General features: G+C 53.2%; 1 protein-coding gene across 1 annotated transcript in view; it reads right to left on the minus strand.

Moving 5' to 3' along the window:
* Positions 1-18688, minus strand: part of TKT (transketolase) — a 30597-nt gene that overhangs the window by 6620 nt on the left and 5289 nt on the right. The window contains exons 2-6 of the mRNA XM_005547392.5: positions 10028-10145; positions 9034-9147; positions 8152-8249; positions 2495-2686; positions 731-849 (exon numbers count right to left, since the gene is read on the minus strand). Coding sequence (XP_005547449.3) covers positions 731-849; positions 2495-2686; positions 8152-8249; positions 9034-9147; positions 10028-10145 — 641 coding nt within the window. The remainder of the gene's footprint in view (positions 1-730; positions 850-2494; positions 2687-8151; positions 8250-9033; positions 9148-10027; positions 10146-18688) is intronic.

Genomic DNA, 18688 nt, shown 5'->3' on the forward strand with positions numbered 1-18688 from the left:
TAGACAGCCAGGGGCATCTGTGAGGGAAGCCTACCCAGGCCCTGGAATCGGCCCCCCGCCCATGCCACAGACTTCCTCTGTCCCGGGGCAAGTCCCTGACCACTTGAAGCCTCATTTTCCCATCTTTAAAATGGGTGAGGACCATCCCAGGCCTAGGAATCTGAAACCCGCACCTGGGTGCCAAGGAGTGACTTACGCCTGTCTCATTCTCTGGCCTGGGGCAGAAGCCAGGTTCCAAACCCCTCAAGGTTCTCGGCCCACACAGGCCTTGCTCAGCACCTGCCATTGCTTGAGGAGTACCCCACTCACCACCTGGAGGGAACAGGCCTCTCCAGGCCCTGCCCGGCTCTGTGTTGGCTCTTCAACTGGAGCACGTGGCCAGAGCTGACAGAGTGTACAGAGCTGCGGCTCTGAAAGGCACCAGCCAGGGTGGGGCACGGGGGCTGCCTCACTCCACAACCTTCCTCTCACCCACATACCCTCCAAGTCCCTCCTCTCCTCCTGCCTGTACATGCCCCCACTGGCAGAGGCCAGACAAATCCGAGTTCAAATCCTGGCTCAGCCACGGGGTGTCACTGAGTCATAGTGTCTCCCGCTCCCCTTCCCTGGAGCCTGGTGCAATCAGTGTGCAGCAAGAGCTGGTGTTTCCCTGGATGTGAGGGTAAGAGCTATGTAGCTACAGGGTCCGGGCCAGGGGTGAAGGTGGGGAGGGCAGCTCATGCATACTGACCCGTGATCCCTCGGCCCTTGAAGGTCTTGGCAATGATGGCTGTTGGCTGGTGCTTGGCCTGGCCAAAGGCCTTGCACAGCTCCTCCACGCTGTGTCCATCCACGATGATGGCATGCCAACTGGGGATGGGGGGCGGGCAGAGAGTGAGGGGCAATTCCCAGGGGCCACAGCCTCTGGGAGCCTCCCAGGGAAAGGTCTGCCCAGGCTCCACCCCACAACTGCGGCCTCAGCTGGAGTAGTAGAAAGCTTGCAACATTCTGGTTTCCAGTTTGGGTTTTTTAATCCTTTTCTTTTTCCCATTATTTTTACTCCTTTTGTTTGCCTCTGAACAGGTTTTCCTCTTCTTCCTAAGTAATCCAGAGCTCAGTTCCTTTATTGTCTCTTTCATTCCTGATCCGCTCATTTCCTACTGAAAGCTGTTCTGGGGTCAGCACACTGGGTTTGGAATCTGTCTGCTATTAGATTCTTGATGAATTTTTTGGCCCAATTTTTATTTGGGGGAACACATTTGATCACAGATGCTGGATGTGGTGCTGGAAACTTTTGAAATGCACCATGTTGTCAAATATACAGGAAGGAGCCGGGGCAGAGCAGGCTCTCTCTTGAAAAACTATCCTTTTGGGGACTGTTTTTGGCATAATAAGAATAATAAAAATAGCACCGCTCAAACTGAGTGCCATGCCAAGCACTGCCCATTGAAGCCTCACCACGCCATGCCTGGGTGCTGAGTTGGCCCATTTTACAATCAACTGAGACAGTGAAGGTGGAGTAACGTGACCCACGCCACAAAGCAAGTTAGCAGTGGAGCCAGGACTTCAGCAATCTGGCTTGAATCACAGGTTTATGGACACAGGTCCTAGGGGTGCTGCTGGGGTTGTACTCAGCAGCACCCAGATCGATGTGGCCTTGGGGAGGTCTGTGGAGCGAGGACCCTGTGGCTCAGGTTTCTCGTCTGTCCAACGGAGATTATTTCCTCCCTCTTCTCCCTTCCTGAGGTCAGTCATCAAGGAACACAGGCCTGCATCTGCTATGCTACTGCAAGGTAACCCCAAGCATCATGTTACTTAGTGTAGTCACAGGCACGGGCTCATTTGCAAAACGCAGCCCTGGAGGCTTGACCTGAGTCCCAAAGCCTTGCACAGCACCTGCCCTGTTCCCTCCCCTCCACAGCCTCCTCAGCCAATGCTGGGCTCCTGTGCAGAGCAGCTTGTGTTTGGGGACATAGGTGGAGGCTTTGAGGTAGGGCCCCTCTGGCTGACACCCAGGCAGACTGACCTCCCTGCTTTGTGCCCTTCGACCCTGAATGTGTAACCAAGGCCGAAGGGAGGCATCTGGAAACCCTCTCTCCCATTTCACCAGGAGCCTGTTCCTCCTCCCCAGGCTGGCTGGGGCTGGGCACGGGATGTGGCCACCAAACTGAGGTTCAAACCTCTCCACAGCTATATGTCCTTTAGCTTTACCGAGTGAGCCCCTATCCCTCAAGAACCCTCCTTCCTCAAGAACAAAGTGAGTCAATGTGAGATGGCGTGTGGAAGCTCTGAGAACCACCATGCCATGACTACGGAAACAAGGAAACTCACTTAAAACTGGGCCTGGCCCACATATCCATGGTAGTAGCCTGAGTTACTAAGTCTAAATGCCTAGAGTTTGAAATTGTGAGTCAAATGCTAAAGAAAGGGACTTTTAGATGGGGCTTAAGGTCCCAGCTTCAGCTCCTGCACCTGCAAAGCTGTGATCACACTCAGGCCACAGCCTCATACGTACCCGAAGGCCTCGCACCGCTTCTGGTAGATGTCCATCTGGTGCTGCAGTGGGGCTGGGTCACTCTGGCCCAGGCGATTGATGTCTAGAATGGCCACGAGGTTGTCCAGCTTATAGATGCTGGCAAAGGCCATGGCCTCCCATACGGAGCCCTCTGACAGCTCCCCGTCTCCCAGCAAGCAATAGACTCGGTAGCTGTGGACAGACAGTGAGTCAGGCCAGTCCCTTTCACCTGGACCCAGCTGGCTCCCACCCCCACCCGTTCAAGGAGCCTGCACTCTGGGTAAAGGAGCAGCCATGCGTGGATATGCAGAACAGATGGCATTTACACTCAAGGGGCAACAGTGTCACCAGGTCCCTGCAGCCCACCACAAGCCACACCCCAAGAAGGAAGCCATCAGGAGCTGAGGAAGAAGTACTGACTGTTAAGAAACAGAGGTCTAGGACAACAGGGATCTGGCCAATAAAATCAAGAAAAATGGGGGTTGTTGGAACGAGAGGAAAGTGAGGAAGAGTGGGTGAATAGGCTTGAGCCACCTGCTGCAGGGGATGGACCCCGCTGTGAACCAGAGGTTGGAAGAGGCCTTGGGACTGGCTGGGTGGGCCAGTGGGAAAGGGGAACCTTGGGAACTAAGCTCTGCTTCTGCCTGGAGGAGGGAGCTGGGCCGGGGAGGCCTGAGGCACTCTAGGCAACACCCTGGAGCAAGAGGGCTCAGGCGGAGGATGGAGCATGGAAGGCCCTTGAAGACCAGGTGCTTCATGGGACAGGCTCTCCCCAAGCTTCCAAGACTGGCTCTTGACCCCAAGATTGAAGCTGGGCCTGGCCCTGTCTCTACCACCGGGGCCCTCTCCTCCCTTCAACACAAGCAACCATGATCTTTTCGAGACAGTGAGACATGTTAAAAAGAACATTGAACTTGGGATAAATTACCCAGCAAACAGAACGTTCCCGGGCCCCAGGGGAGGGTGGGCGAGGGGGTGAGGCTAGAGGAAGGGAGACCAGTTCAGGGACTCTGAGCCCAGCCTGGGAGATGTGAGGGGATGGGGGTAGCAGAGGGACGGCAGCAACAGACACAGAACTTGTCTGAAGGTCATGCCGTCAGGAAGTTGCTGATCTAGGATTCAAACACAGGTCTGACTATAGCCTAGACTGTCCACTCCTTGCAGTGTAGGCATGCACGTAGGGTGAGGAGTGGTGGGACTTGGGGACCTCCCCTTACCCTGCCCAGTGTCTAGCTGTGTAGCCCCAGGAAATGAGGCCGGTGCCTGGTTGGGCTCAGAGGGGACACGGCTGCCCTCCTGCTACTACAGGAAAAGACCCTCAACCCGGCTGCATGCTCAGCAGTCCAAGCCTCCAGGTCTCCCTGCTGCAGGGTGAAGGCAGGGGCAGCCGGAAGAGGCTGGGACAGCCAGCCACGGAGCTGTCAGCATGACTCAGCACTTCCACATGCCAGCAGGCCGGGAGCGCTCTCTGCAGCCTCCCCTGCCTCGTGCTGCTCTTCTATGGCCCCCACCCACAGGAGGTGGTGCCCCTGTGGGGTACCATGGCCAGAAGGACAAAGCCTTAGGCCCACACTTCAGAGGCCCTATCCTGTCCCAGCCTCACCTCCTCTTTCCCCTGTAGGTTTTGAGGGGGCCCAGAGACCCTGGAGGGGCTCTGGTCTGGTACAGCAGCTCCAGAAAGGGGCCACATGATGGGGATGAGCCAGAGAGGCCTGTAGGGAACTTGACTTCCCAGAAAGGGATTCCAGGGAAGCCAACTGGCTCCCACCCCAAGCCCACACCCACCTCCAGGGAAGCCAAACCCAGGCTAGCACTGGAGGCCCAGCACAGCTTTGGACTTCAAGACTAGCGACAAAGCTAAGCCCTACAGGGCCACCAGGCTCAGGTCAGAGGACGTGCTGAGGTCCCAAGGAGATGCCAAGGAAGAGGTTGTGAACAAGGAAGGGGCCTACAGGAGCCTGGGCTAACCCTGAGACTTGATATTGCCTGAGCTGTTAAGAGTTAGGGGTGGGGGGCTCCAAACATCCATTCATGAACTAATTTGAAGAAAGGGGACCCTAAATAGAAGGTCGACATTTGTTGCAGAACGATTTGGAAACTACCTTACATGTCCAACAACAGAGGACTGGCTAGATGGATTATAGCATCTCCCATAAAACAGAACATTACGTGATCGTTAAAACCAGCTCTCAGGATGGGTGCAGTGGCTCACGCCTGTAATCCCAACACTCTGGGAGGCTGAAGTGGGCGGATGTCCTGAGGTCAGGAGTTTGAGACCAGCCTGGCCAACATGGTGAAACCCCGTCTCTACTAAATACATAAAAATCAGCTGAGTGTGGTGGTTAGCGCCTGTAATCCCAGCTACTCAGGAAGCTGAGGCAGAAGAATCACTTGAACCCAGGAGGTGGAGGTTGCAGTGAGCCAAGATGGCACCACTGCACTCAAGCCTGGGCGACAGAGCAAGACTCCATATCAAAACAAAACAAAAACCAGCTCTCCACTGTTAATGTCATGAGAAAATGCTCATGATAGAAGGCTTGGTTTAAAGTGCAATACTAGGTTTTATATTACACACACACACACACACTGGGATTACAGATATGTAAGCTTTTTTCATGATAACATGGACAAAATACATCATTAGATTTAAATTGGGGGTGGGAGGCAGTGTGTTAAGAATAAGGAAAAATCTGGTCGGGCGCAGTGGCTCACACCTGTAATCCCAGTATTTTGGGAGGCTGAGGCGAGCGGATCACGAGGTCAGGAGATTGAGACCATCCTGGCTAACATGGTGAAAGCCCATCTCTACTAAAAATACAAAAAATTGCTGGGCGTGGTGGCACGCACCTGTAGTCCCAGCTACTCGGGAGGCTGAGGCAGGAGGAGAATCGCTTGAACCCAGGACGCAGAGGTTGCAGTGGGCCGAGATCGCACCACTGCACTCCAGCCTGTATGACAGAGCGAGACTCCATCTCAGAAAAAATAAAAATAAAAAAATAAGGAAAACGTTCATTTCTTAATACCATTCTGTACTTTTTAAACAGGAGGGCAGGGCAGAGGCCAATTTGCTCTATCAAGACACAATCTGGGTGCCTGGCCTAACATGATAATCCCTGGATGCCCTGGCCCCTTCCCCCAGGTACAGTCAGGGGCCTAGGCTCTAGCCAACCCTGGCCCCAAGCCACCCTGGCTTCTGGGAACCCAGCTAAACTCCTTCTCCCTACACTGACTTGTTCCATTATGTTAGGGTCAGGAAATGCCCCTTCACAGGGAATTATTTCCAGCAACTGTAGGGAATAATTAACTCACATCTCTGGTTCTCTGCCAAATAAAATGCTCTTAAACATGCATCCCATTCTTTGTGTCTCTCTCTCTCTTTACTTCACGGTGAATCATTTCTGGGTGTAGCCAAGCCTGCCCCAAGGCTCAGCCAGGGACTAAAAGAAAACTGTGGTCAGGTGACACTGGCCTGAGAGGGTCTGGAAGGGACTGTGAGGCCTCCTTGGAGAGCCAGTCCTGGGGAAAGGCCTGCACACAGAAGGTGCTCCCTGCAGCCTCCTGTCCTTCAAGGACCCACAGTCATCCCAAACCCTACTTGTCTGCCAGCTCCACAACAGCCCCGGCATGGCGCCTCTGCTGCAGGGGTGGAGGACAGGGCAGTAGAGATGCCACCAGCTGCAGAGCTGGGCCCTTCTCCCACCTGGTGGGCTGGCCCCACTGGCCTTCCTCCTCCAGGAGGCTTCCCGCCCACAGGACTCCCCCAGCTCCTGTGGTGCCCTCAGCCTCTCCAAGAGCAGCCTGGGAATGCTGAATAATGACTCTGGGTACCTCCACCACTGACTGAATGGCCTAGGCCAGCATCTTGCCTCAGCTTCCTCACCTGTAAGACGGGTCACGGTTCTCAAACCACTACCCAACTCATAGGGGGTTTTTAAAGGTGGAACCCAATACAGCACATGAGCACTAAGCAAAGGGCCTAGGCCCCAAAGGGCAAAGGAACCCTTCTGATGAGTGATTGACATGGTTAGGCTCTGGGTCCCCACCCAAATCTTGTAGCTTCCCATGGGTTGTGGGAGGGGCCCAGTGGGAGATAACTGAATCATGGGGACGGGTCTTTCCCATGCTGTTCTTGTGATGGTGAATAAGTCTCACGAGATCTGATTGTTTTAAAAATGGGAGTTTCCCTGCACAAGCTCTCTCTTTGCCTGCTGCCATCCACTTAAGATGTGATTTGCGGCCGGGCGCGGTGGCTCAAGCCTGTAATCCCAGCACTTTGGGAGGCCGAGACGGGCGGATCACAAGGTCAGGAGATCAAGACCATCCTGGCTAACACGGTGAAACCCCGTCTCTACTAAAAAGTACAAAAAACTAGCCGGGCGAGGTGGCGGCGCCTGTAGTCCCAGCTACTCGGGAGGCTGAGGCAGGAGAATGGCGGGAACCCGGGAGGCGGAGCTTGCAGTGAGCTGAGATCTGGCCACTGCACCCCAGCCTGGGCGACAGAGCGAGACTCCGTCTCAAAAAAAAAAAAAAAAAAAAAAAAAAAAAAAGATGTGATTTGCTCCTCCTTGCCTTCCACCATGATTGTGAGGCCTCCCTAGCCATGTGAAACTTAACTCCATCAAACCTCCTTTTCTTCCCTGACTCGGGTATGTCTTTGTCAGCAGCATGAAAACAGACTAATACAATGATTATTCTTTAAAAAAAAAAATTTTTTTTTTTTTTTTTTAAAGAGGCAGAGTCTTGCTCTGTAGCCTAGGCTGGGATGCAGTGGCTCAATCACGGATAGCTATAATCTTGAAGCCCTAGGCTCAAGTGATCCTCCCACCTCAGCCTCCCATGTAGCTGGGACTACAGGTGTGCACCACCATGCCTGGCTAAGTTTTGCATTTTTTGTAGACAGTCTTGCTCTGTTGCCCAGGCTGGTCTTGAATTCCTGGCCTCAAGCAATCCTTCCCTCAGCCGGACCTTATTCTTAACAGTTTACAACCTCATCCCCCCAGGCCATATCTGACCGTCACAGACTAACTTATGGCTAGAACCTTCCTTGGGGGCCACGGGGGGCTGCTCCTACCGATCACCTGGTGGGCACTGGAGCAGCACACCTTTCTGGTCAGGCTTACCACCCACCCTCTGGAGGCCCAATCTCTCAAATGTTTGTTTCTTCCCTGCTGACAGGAGGTGGCTTACAGGTATCCCAGAACCCCCCAGAACATACAACTCTCCCCTTTACCAAGATAAAGGCAAGCGGCTCAGGCCTGGGCTCCTGGTGCCTAGTGAGACAGGCGCCTGGGGGTAGGTCTTTCTGAGACTTCTGGGGTCTGGGCACAGGGCTGGGGGCAAAACAGGAAGTCCTCAGCCTAAGCACTCTGGCTGAAGAGCACATGATTGGGAGCATGCACTCTGTGCAAACCCAGCCCTGCCAGTCACTGCTGACCCAGGGCACGTCCCTTAACTCCTGAGTGTTTCCTCATTTGTAAAGGGGGCCGGTCATGGCACCAGCCATAGCAGATGTTTAAAGAGCAAAAGAGGCCACGCGTATGTATTACTCTGCCCTAGCCAGGAAAGAGGAAGAGTCTGGGGGCGGCAGTGAAGGGTGGGTCACCCAAGGACCACTCCCCAAAACTACCCAGGGTGGGGGTGGGGAGTAGGCATGTTACCTGGCCTTGTCGAAGTATTTGCCGGTGTAGGCCATCCCACAAGCGGCCCCAAGGCCCTGGCCCAGGGAGCCAGTGGCCACATCGGTGAAAGCTTGTTTCTGTCATAACAGAAGGCCACAGTTAATCTGAGAGGAGAAGGGATCCTGGTCTCACCCGCCCCTGGAGCCACACTCCCACCCAGCCCAGCGAGCCCCTCCCCTGCAGGTCACGCCCCAGGGCAGCCTCTACCCAGCATGTGACTTCTTCTGCTAATGAACTAATTATAGTTGTAGGTTCAAATCCCAGCCCTGCCCACTAGCCAGCTACGTGGCCTTAGGCCTCAGGCCGGGGGCTGAACCTCTGTGAGCCTCAGTTCCCACATCACCCACTTCACAAAGGGCTGGGAGAGGGAATCATGAAAAAATTGACATAGAACATGTGGCCCTTGTGGGGACCCAGACCACATGACAGTTTTTGTGGTAATCCCTGAAGTCTTAACATTTGCAGGGATGCCAGTTGGCACCCCAAGGAACAAACCGGGTTCCCTCCCCAGAGCGTCACCAGCATCCTAGAGCCACCCCCTTAGAAGAGAGCCCCTTTTCTTCCCAAGCTGTAGCTACCCAGCCAAGGAGGCCCAGCACAGAAGGAAGCTTGGGGAGAGGCCCTCCCTGAAGTCATCCCAGGGCACCCTGGCTGAGGCCTCAGAAGGCCTTCCCCTTTGGCACCAGCTTGGGGTGAATACGTGCGCCCAAAACACCTGCTTCGTTCCTTCCTCGTCTCAGTGCCCTCCTCCGCCTTTCAATACCTTTGGCTTCTCAGTGGGCACCCCCTGCCCTGGTCCCGCATGTCTGGGAAACAGGAAGCGGAGGCAGAGGCATGAGAGGCTCTGGCAGGAGCACTTACGGGGACCGGGTGCCCATCCAAGTCGGAGTTGATCTTCCTCAGGTTGAGCAGCTCCGCCTCGGGCAGGAAGCCAGCTTCAGCCCAGACCGCGTACAGGATGGGAGCTGCATGGCCCTGCCGGGAGATGGACATGGGGTGAGGTCAGGTGGGGAGCGGTTCTACTTGGGGCTGTGCCTACTGCACACTGACCCCTGGGGCCTGGCTGAGTCGGCCAACTGCAGCATCCATTTCAGGGGAGGAAGCAAGTGAAGGCCACTTCTCCCCTTTCAGCCCTCTTCAGCCTCTTGGTTTTCAGCCCAAAGTTCCCACTGCCAAGGCTGGGCAGGCACTAAGACAGGTGCAGGGGGCACAGCTGTGAGGCTGGACAAAGCCAAAACCCCAGCAGGCAGCCGGCTGCCCTAATCCCTGGTTTCTGGCATGGGAACAACTTGGACAGACTTCTAAGCTCTAAAGCCTGCCCTGAGAGACCAGACGCCACAGAGGCAGGCCTGAGCACAGGTGGATTTCAGGGGTCTGTGGCTGTGATTCCACCCAGTAGGGGCGGGTCAGGGGGGTCCCCATCCAAAACCCTGCTACAGCATACCACTACCCCTGAGGGGGGCAAGCCGTGGCCTCGGGAGCGCTGGCACAACACAGAAAGAGCAGGCAGAGAGTCACAACCCAGACCAAGATGCCAGTCCTGCCTGTCAACACCCAGACTGGGCAGAACACACAACAGACGTTCCCGTAGTCCCCTACTCCATTTCTTTGGGTTAAAGCGTTGTTCATGTACCTGGGCTCCATGGCAGAGCAACCCATCAATTCAGTCCTGTATTCCTTAGCCAGCTGGGTCAGCAGAGCAGGACACTGAGGGAGGGGCCAGGACGAGCAGGGAGAAGGCACCTGGGAGAGGTGGGCCCAGCCAGACCTCCTCAGAGACCACTCACCATTCCAGAGCCCGTGTGACCCTAGTCCCAGGCAAGGTGTGGCTGGCGGTGGGCAGCTGGGCTCTTACCTTGGAGAGCACAAAGCGGTCATTGTGTGGGTTCCGGGGGTCCTGGGACTTGTAGCGCATGGTGTGGAAAAAGAGGACAGCCATGATCTCTGCGGCGCTGCAGCATGACGTAGGGTGGCTGTGGCCCAGGAGAGAAGACAGACACATGCATCACGGCCCTGCACTCCTGAGCTATCGTGCTCAGCTGTGTAGGGACCCGGGGGGTGCATGTCCCGAGGAGTCACACAGGCCTGGCTTATCAGACAGCCATGCGCTCTTGTTCCCTGGGAGGGTGACACAGGATCTCAAGAAAGCCACTGCTGGCAGCTTGGAGCCTGGGCCAGCTGGTGGGGGTGCTGGGGACTGTTGCACCTTCCCAGGGGCACCAGATCCTCAGAATCATGGCAACTGAAAATATCTGGGGTTGGACTTGAGTAAGAAGGAAGGAGGGGCCCAGGAGAGATCCAGCACAGAAGACGCAGCCCAAGACTAGCACCGAGGCGGCGGGCAGCTGCTGGCGGGCAGGGCCTAGCTCCCACCTGGTGGTCCTCAGGAGTCTAATGACTCAGCAGCTGAGGGGCGCCGGCACTCCTACAACTGACCCCACATCCCGACGGGACTGCCCGGACCCTGCCCACTTGTGAAGGGCACCCTGCCCTCTCAGCACCCAGGGGTCTCTGAGCGCATGGAGCAGGGAGGAAGGGACTGAGGCTCATGGAGTTACCACAGACCTCCCAGCAGCCTCCACACACCAGGTGTGGTAGCCTGAAAAATTGGGCCTTGGGCTTTCCAATTGCATCACCTGGGCTACTTGAAAGCTTTAGAAATGGGCAGTTTGAGGGCTGTGTAGCAACTAGGAAACAGGCTTTTGTGCAGAATTTTCAGAGCAAGACACACAATCTCATCTTCTACACGGCTACAATCATGTATTAATAAAAACCCCTTCTGCCTATAGACAGGGGCTGAGGTGGGGCTGAAAAGCAAGAACCTGCCGTCCAGCCTGGAAGTGTTGGGTCCACGGAGTCCCCTTGGCTTTTTAGACTCTCACTTTAATCACTGAGTGGCTGCTGAGCAATAGAAAGTGCAAAAATCACATCTTAGAGATGGGACTCATTCAGGTCTTTTAGGACCCATGTGAATAATCCACAATCCAGCCCCCTGCCTGGGAAAGGGGCTAGAGGCTGCACTTCCTGCTGGGAAGCTGCAGGTCCTGGTCAGCCCTGAAGCCCTCTGGTCCTAGGGCTTTGTTAACAGTTCAGCCTCCGGGCACAGGCCTCCCGGGAGAGCCTCTCCACATGCAGCTCAGCGCAGCCCTCTCGCTGCTCCCAGAGGCCCTTCACACGAAGACACACCCCATGCCAGGCCCAAGGGCACATGCACCATCTGCAGCTCACACCACCAGCCTCCCGCCCCTCCAGTCAGCGCTCCCACCGGGTTAGGGGTGAGTCACGCTCAGTGCAGACAAGTTAGTAGTAGAGAAATCCAGAAAACTGTCCATGCTGGTTTAGTACCAACATTCTCGCACACAATCATCTTATACTTAACTATTTCTATGAACTCCCGGTCATGGGAAAAGACACTACACCTGAAAGAGGGAGGTGAGGACATGGTAAACGTGAAACCCTTTTCTGCCTGGCAGGGACCCTAATCCCACGCTCCCAGTGCCAGCTTCAACCACAGGCCACCCCAGTCAGGCTGACCTCTCATCCGTCCCACCTCCAAGGGCAGCCCCGGCCCTGAGGGACCCTGTTTCTAAAGCCATGGTCCCATTAGGAAGGAGCCTTGGTGGGAGAAGGATGTGGATGGACACTGGGCCAAACTGTTCCAGGGAGGAAGAAGGATGGTAAGTGCAGGGCTCCACCTGCCCCGTCCATCTCAACACCCCAGGGTGACAGTCCTTCTGGCCACCAGGAAGGGGTTCCAGGGAGAAATGGTGTGGCACAGGCTCTTTCTGCACACCCACGCCCAGATAGAGTAGACGTGGTGAGAGGAAGGTCAGCCGCGAGGTGACCAAGGGTGAGAAGTAGAACCTGCAGCTGATCTTAAGCCTTCCTTGCTAGGCCTGCAGCCTTTCATTCCCTCCAAAGGCTGCATCCAGCCTTCTGTGGCCATTCTCTTCACTTCTACCAAGTAAACACACACAAAAGAAGAATGCTTAGGAGCCAGGTTTCCCCACACCCCTCCCCAGAGCTTTTGGGGCTCTCCCTCGGCAGAGCGTCCTGGTTTGGGGAGGTGAGCTGTGCCACTTGGGCTTCGTGACTTCAGCAAGTGCTTCGTCAACCTGGGGCTCAGCTTCTTCACTTGGGAGAGTGTCTGGGAGATACAGTGAGATAACGCACGCACAGTACCCAGATCTCCAGCAGCCGCCACCACCCACTGGGGCACCAGGTGCTAACTCTTCTCAGCACCTGCAGCTCTTACCTACAGGCAGGGATGGTGACACCCCCCCATACCTGCTGGCCACATGTAGGCAAGAGGGGAGAAATAAACCAAGGATTGAGACCGGGCTCTGCACACTGTAAAGCACCGAGCACACAGGAGACAGTTACTTTCAAGCTCAACTTACTAGAGGGCCTTTGGGGCCAAAGGCATACATTTACGCCTCTGGCCTCCTCAGGGCCAGAGTTTTTCCTGCCATTCCAGACTGCCTGCACAACTGCAGGCGGACACCCCATCCCATGGTGCTGTGTATGACAACTCTGGGTGAACACTGGCGACAGATGGGGTGAGAAGCATGATGTAGGGGATACAGGGTACTTACTGTATACCCCGCCTCTGTGATAAACTAACAAGCACACTTGACAGTTTGTTCAAAACAAAACTAACAAACCCTGCCTTGACCAAAACAGTTCACTAATAACCCCAATTAGTTCAACCTGTGAAGGTGGTGTGGCAAGCTTAGAGCTAGGCACAAAGAAAGTCTCTTAAAGCCCCCTCTTGTCTGGGCGCAGTGGCTCACGCCTTTAATCCCAGCACTTTGGGAGGTCAAGGCGGGAAGATCACCTGAGGTCAGGAGTTCAAGACCAGCCTGGCCAATATGGTAAAACCCCATTTCTACTAAAAATACCCAAAAAGGGCCAGGCACGGTGGCTCAAGCCTGTAATCCCAGCACTTTGGGAGGCCAAGACGGGCGGATCACGAGGTCAGGAGATCGAGACCATCCTGGCTAACACAGTGAAACCCCGTCTCTACTAAAAAAATACAAAAAACTAGCCGGGTGTGGTGGCGGACGCCTGTAGTCCCAGCTACTCCGGAGGCTGAGGCAGGAGAATGGCGTGAACCCGGGAGGCGGAGGTTGCAGTGAGCTGAGATCCGGCCACTGCACTCCAGCCTGGGTGACAGAGCAAGACTCCATCTCAAAAAAACCCAAAAAAACAAAAAAACCCAAAAATTAGCCAGGCATGGTGGTGGATGCCTGTAATCCCAGCTACTCAGGAGGCTGAGGCAGGAGAATCACTTGAACCCAGGAGGTAGAGGTTGCAGTGAGCTGAGATTGCACCATTGCACTCCAGCCTGGGCAACAAGAGTAAAACTCAAAAAAAAAAAAAAGCCCCCTCGCCACTCCCCTCCAGGACAACACATATTCTTCCAGATGTCCCCTGGCCAGGAGAATCTCTTTCATCGCTTTAGTGCTCACTCCACCTGCTCACAGGTTTCTATGCAAGAAAAGGCCAGAGAGGCTCCCTCAACCTTCAGCTGGGCTCCTTTAAGAGATAATGGATGTCAGGTTGGGTGCGGTGGCTCACACCTGTAATTCCAGCACTTTGGGAGGCCAAGGCAGGCAGATCACCTGAGGTCAGTGGCTCAAGACCAGCCCTGCCAACATGGTGAAACCCTGTCTCTACTAAAAATACAAAAATTAGCCAGGTGTGGTGGCACATGCCTGTAATCCCAGCTACTCATGAGGCAGGAGAATAGCTTGAACCTGGGAGGCGTGGGTTGCAATGAGCCAAGATCACGCCACTGCACTCCAGCCTGGTCAACAGAGCGAAACTCTGTCTAAAAAATAATAATAATAATGACAATAATTTACCAAAACTGACTCAAGAAATACAGAACCTAAGCAATCTTTTAAGAATTAAAAATAAACCAGATCAGTAGCCGAAGGCCGAAGATGCACACTCCTTAACTCCTAGCAACTTCACCAGTAGGAACGTACCGTGAAATCTACACACATGTTCCACACACTCTACAGGAAACACATACAGGCCGGGGACAGTGGCTCACGCCTGTAATCCCAGTGCTCTGGGAGGCTGAGGTGGGCAGATCAACTAAGGTCAGAAGTTCGAGATCAGCCTGGCCAACATGATGAAACCCCGTACCTACTAATAATACAAAAATTAGCCGGGTGTGGGGGCAGGCACCTGTAATCCCAGCTACTTGGGAAGCTGAGGCAGGAGAATCACTTGAATCCAGGAGGCAGAGGTTGCAGTGAACCAAGATCGTGTTATTGCACTCCAGACTTGGTGACAGAGTGAGACTCCATCTCAGAAAAAGAAAAAACAAAAAAACAAAGGAAACACAAACAGGGCTGCCCCACATTGTTTGCAATTGCAAGACCTGGAACTCATTCATATGTCTATCAATAGACGGGGTTAACTGGAGTATATTAATATAATGGGATACTACACAGCAGTAAGAATGAGTGAGTTATACTTCACAAATCCAGTATCAATATTCTCTCCCAAATATAGTGTGAAAAAAGCACAGTACAGAAGGATCTGTTTAACAAAGAAGACCATATTGATTTATGTACAAGTCTTTTTGTATATACTACAAGGAAAACAGGCCAGGCGCAGTGGCTCAAGCCTGTAACCCCAGCACTTTGGGAGCCAAGGCGGGTGGATCACCTAAGGTTGGGAGTTCGAGACCAGCCTGACCAACATGGAGAAACCCCATCTCTACCAAAAAAAAAAAAAATTAGCCGGGCATGGTGGCGCATGCCTGTAATCCCAACTACTTGGGAGGCTGAGACAGGAGAATCATTTGAACCCAGGAGGCAGAGATTGCAGTGAGCTGAGATGGCGCCATTGCACTCCAGCCTGGACAACAAGAGTGAAACTCCATCTCCAAAAAAAAAAAGGAAAACAATAGAATGATAAAAAATTCAGGGTATAGTTCTTTCTCAGGGGAAGGGAAGATGAGGAGGGAGGGATCCACTGTAGTTCCAAAAATCACTGCAATGTACTAGTTCTTAATCCTGGGAGTAGCTACACACAGGTTCATTATTCATGACAGGAGTATATCATTTATCTTATTTTTTATGCATATACTTCTTTTAAAAAAAAAAATTCAGGTGGCTCATGCCTATAATCCCAGCACATTGGGACACCGAGGCAGGTGGATCACCTGAGGTCAGGAGCGAGACCAGCTTGGCCAACATGGTGAAACCCCCCTCTACTAAAAATACAATAATTAGCTGGACATGGTGGTGGGTGCCTGTAATCCCAGCTACTCGGGAGAATGAGGCAGGAGAATCGCTTGAACCTGGGAGGCAAAGGTTGCAGTGAGCATAGATCTCACCGTTGCACTCCAGCCTGGGAGACAAGAAAAAAAAAAAAGAAAAATTTAGAAGAGGCCAGGGGCTATGGCTCACCTGAGGCATCTGAGGTCAGGAGTTCAAGACTGGCCTGACCAACATGGCAAAACCCTGTCTCTACAAAAATACAAAAATTAGCTGGGCATGGTGGTGGGGGCCACTAGTCGCAGGTACTTTACTCGGGAGGCTAAGGCAGGAGAGTTGTTTGAACCTGGGAGGCAGAGGCTGCAGCGAGCCGAGATCACACCACCATACTCCAGCCTGGGCAACAGACTCCGCCTCAAAAAAAAAAAATAAATAAAAATAAAAAACAAACAAAAAAAAACACAAAAAAAACTCAGGAGAGAATCCCAGGATGTCAGGGTGGAACTGAACATCAGAAGCAGTTCTTGTTCTTCCTGTGTCCTGAACTACCTGAGCTGGCTTCTGCCCGGAAGGAACCTCTGGCTCCAGACCTCAGGTTGTTTCTTCAGATCTCTGCCCCACGTCACCTCCTCCAAGAAGCCCTCCCTGACCACACTATCTAAAATAGCTCTTCTTCCCCTCACTCATGCTTGCCACCTGACATTAGGTGATTATTGCCTGTCTACCCTACTGCAATACAAGCTCCCTGAGGACAGAGCTTTGGGCCTTTCACTGTTGTATCCGTAGGCTTGAAGAGTACCAGGGACAAACTGAGTGCACAAATGAATACATGATGTATCCTAGTCAGCCTGGGACTGTAACCTCTCTGAGCCTCAGTTTCCTCACTATCAAACTGAGGTAAAAGAAGAATCTGACTGAATGATGTAGTGTGTGTGTACAGAACATGGCACCGTGACCGTGCATAGAAATTAGCAATTGCTCGGTAAATATTAGAACTAAGGTCCACAGGAAGTAAGTGACTTGCCTAAAGTCACACAGCCTGCCAGCAGCAGAGCTAGGATAAGAGCAAAATGCTAAGAAAAAAACTGGTGAATGGATAAACAAAATGTAGTATGTCCACACAACAGAATATTCAGCCATAAAAACAAATGAAGGGCTGGGCGTGGTGGCTCATGCCTGTAATTCCAGCACTTTGAGAGGCGGAGGCAGGAAGATGATTTGAGCCCAGAATTTGAGACCAGGCTCAGCAACATACCCTGTCTCTACAAGTAATTTTAAAAATTAGCTATGTATAGTGGTGAGTGCCTCCCAGCTACTCAGGAGGCTGAGGTGGGAAGACTACTTGATCCCAGGAGGTCGAGGCTGCAGTGTGGCATGACTGAGCCATTGCACTCCAGCTTGGGGACACAGTGGAGATCCTGCCCCCCACCCCCCCAAAAAAGGAACTAAGTACTGATTCATGTTACAACATGGATGACCCTCTAAAAATTATGCTAAGAGGCCAGACGCAAAAGAACTCATTCTGTATAATTGCATTTACATGAAATGTCTAGAAGAGCTAAATTTAGAGACAGAGAATTAGATTAGTGGTTGCCCAGGACTGGGGGTGGAAATGGGGAGTGACAGCAAATGTCCAGAAGAGATCTTTTAAGAGATGTGGTAAATTTTTGTAGTAAATCTCTGCAAATTCATTAAAATCACTTACAATGTTATGATACGCCAGTTATACCTTAATCAAGCTGCTAAAAATTTGTTTTTATATTTATTTATATATTTATTTATTTATTTATGAGACAAGTTCTCACTCTGTCACCCAGGCTAGAGTGTAGTGGTGCAATCTTGGCTCACTGCAACCTCCGCCTCCCAGGTTCAAGTGATTCTCGTGCCTCAGCCTCTCGAGTAGCTGGGATTACAGGTGCCTGCTACCATGCCCGACTCATTTTTTTGTATTTGTAGTAGAGACAGGGTTTCATCATATTGGCCGGGCTGGTCTCGAACTCCTGACCTCAAATGGTCCACCCACCTTGGCCTCCCAAAGTGCTGGGATTACAGGCTTGAGCCATCACACCTGGCCTAAAAATTTGTTTTTAAAAAAGAAAGGTCCTGGAGCGGTGGCTCACACCTGTAATCCCAACACTTTGGGAGGCCAAGGCTGGCAGGAGGATTACCTGAGGTCAGAAATTTGAGACCAGCCTGGCCAACATGGTGAAACCCCATCCCTACTGAAAATGCAAAAATTAGCTGGGTGGTGGTGGCATACACCTGTAATCCCAGCTACTTGGGAGAGTGAGGCAGGAGAACTGCTTGAACCTTGGAGGTGGAGGTTGCAGCGAGCCAAGATTGCCGCCCCACTGCACTCCAGCCTGGGCGACAGAGCAAGACTGTCAAACAAACAAACAAATAAATAAATGGAAGAAAAAGGTGCTAGGAGAGCTCAGTAGAGGAAGCTCTTGGGCGTCCACACTTCCCTTCCAGCTGTGCAGTCCTCGGAGATTCCACCCAGTGCACAAATGCAACTGACTTCTGAGCAACACCGATCTGCAGATGGGCTCACCCCAGCTCCCAGCTCATCCTCTCTCCCCTACCTTGCCTCGCCATTCAGGGCAGGAGCAGAGCCTGCCTGAGGACCCAGCTCTGTGCAGGTCCCTGACCTCTAGGAGTGTCCCCAACACCCAAGGCAGATAATTGGTCTGTGGCAAGAAGGGAGTTCCTGATTTTGTGGAACTAGGCAACAGTGACAACAAGCCTGCCTCAAGAGGCAATGAATGTTGAGGGATCAGAGCCACAGCAGGGGTTGGAGATCAGTTAGAGTCCACAGGAAGCCACGAGAAAGTCTCAGCCAGATCCTAACCAGGTGCTGTACTTCGCTTTCAGTTTCTTAAAACACCGACCACCAGCTCTGCAGAGGACAGGTCACTCCGGCAGAGAACCAAGCCACCCCAAGGCGGCCAGTGTCTTCACACTGAGTGGGGAAATGCTGCTGCTGGGGCAATCTCAACCGCCATGCTCTTGCGTCAGGGCCAGGATGGGTTCTGAGGCAGCCCAAAAAGAGAAACAGGCCCAGAGAGGCGGGGTCACATGGGGCCAGAGACCCCAGGAGGCCCTCAAGCCTTGAGCCAAAGCACCCCGATGGCAGAGCTGGGTAAACTGGGATATAATCCCAGCCACTTCAAGGGCACAGAGAGCACCAGGATGTAAAATCAGCAATAGCGGGTGGTGGGACCCCAGAGCCCACTCACTCCATCCCCAGCCCCACTCCTGAGGCACCCAGTTTGAAA

This window comes from Macaca fascicularis, chromosome 2, assembly GCF_037993035.2.
Source record: "Macaca fascicularis isolate 582-1 chromosome 2, T2T-MFA8v1.1".
Classification (NCBI taxonomy): Eukaryota; Metazoa; Chordata; class Mammalia; order Primates; family Cercopithecidae; genus Macaca; species Macaca fascicularis.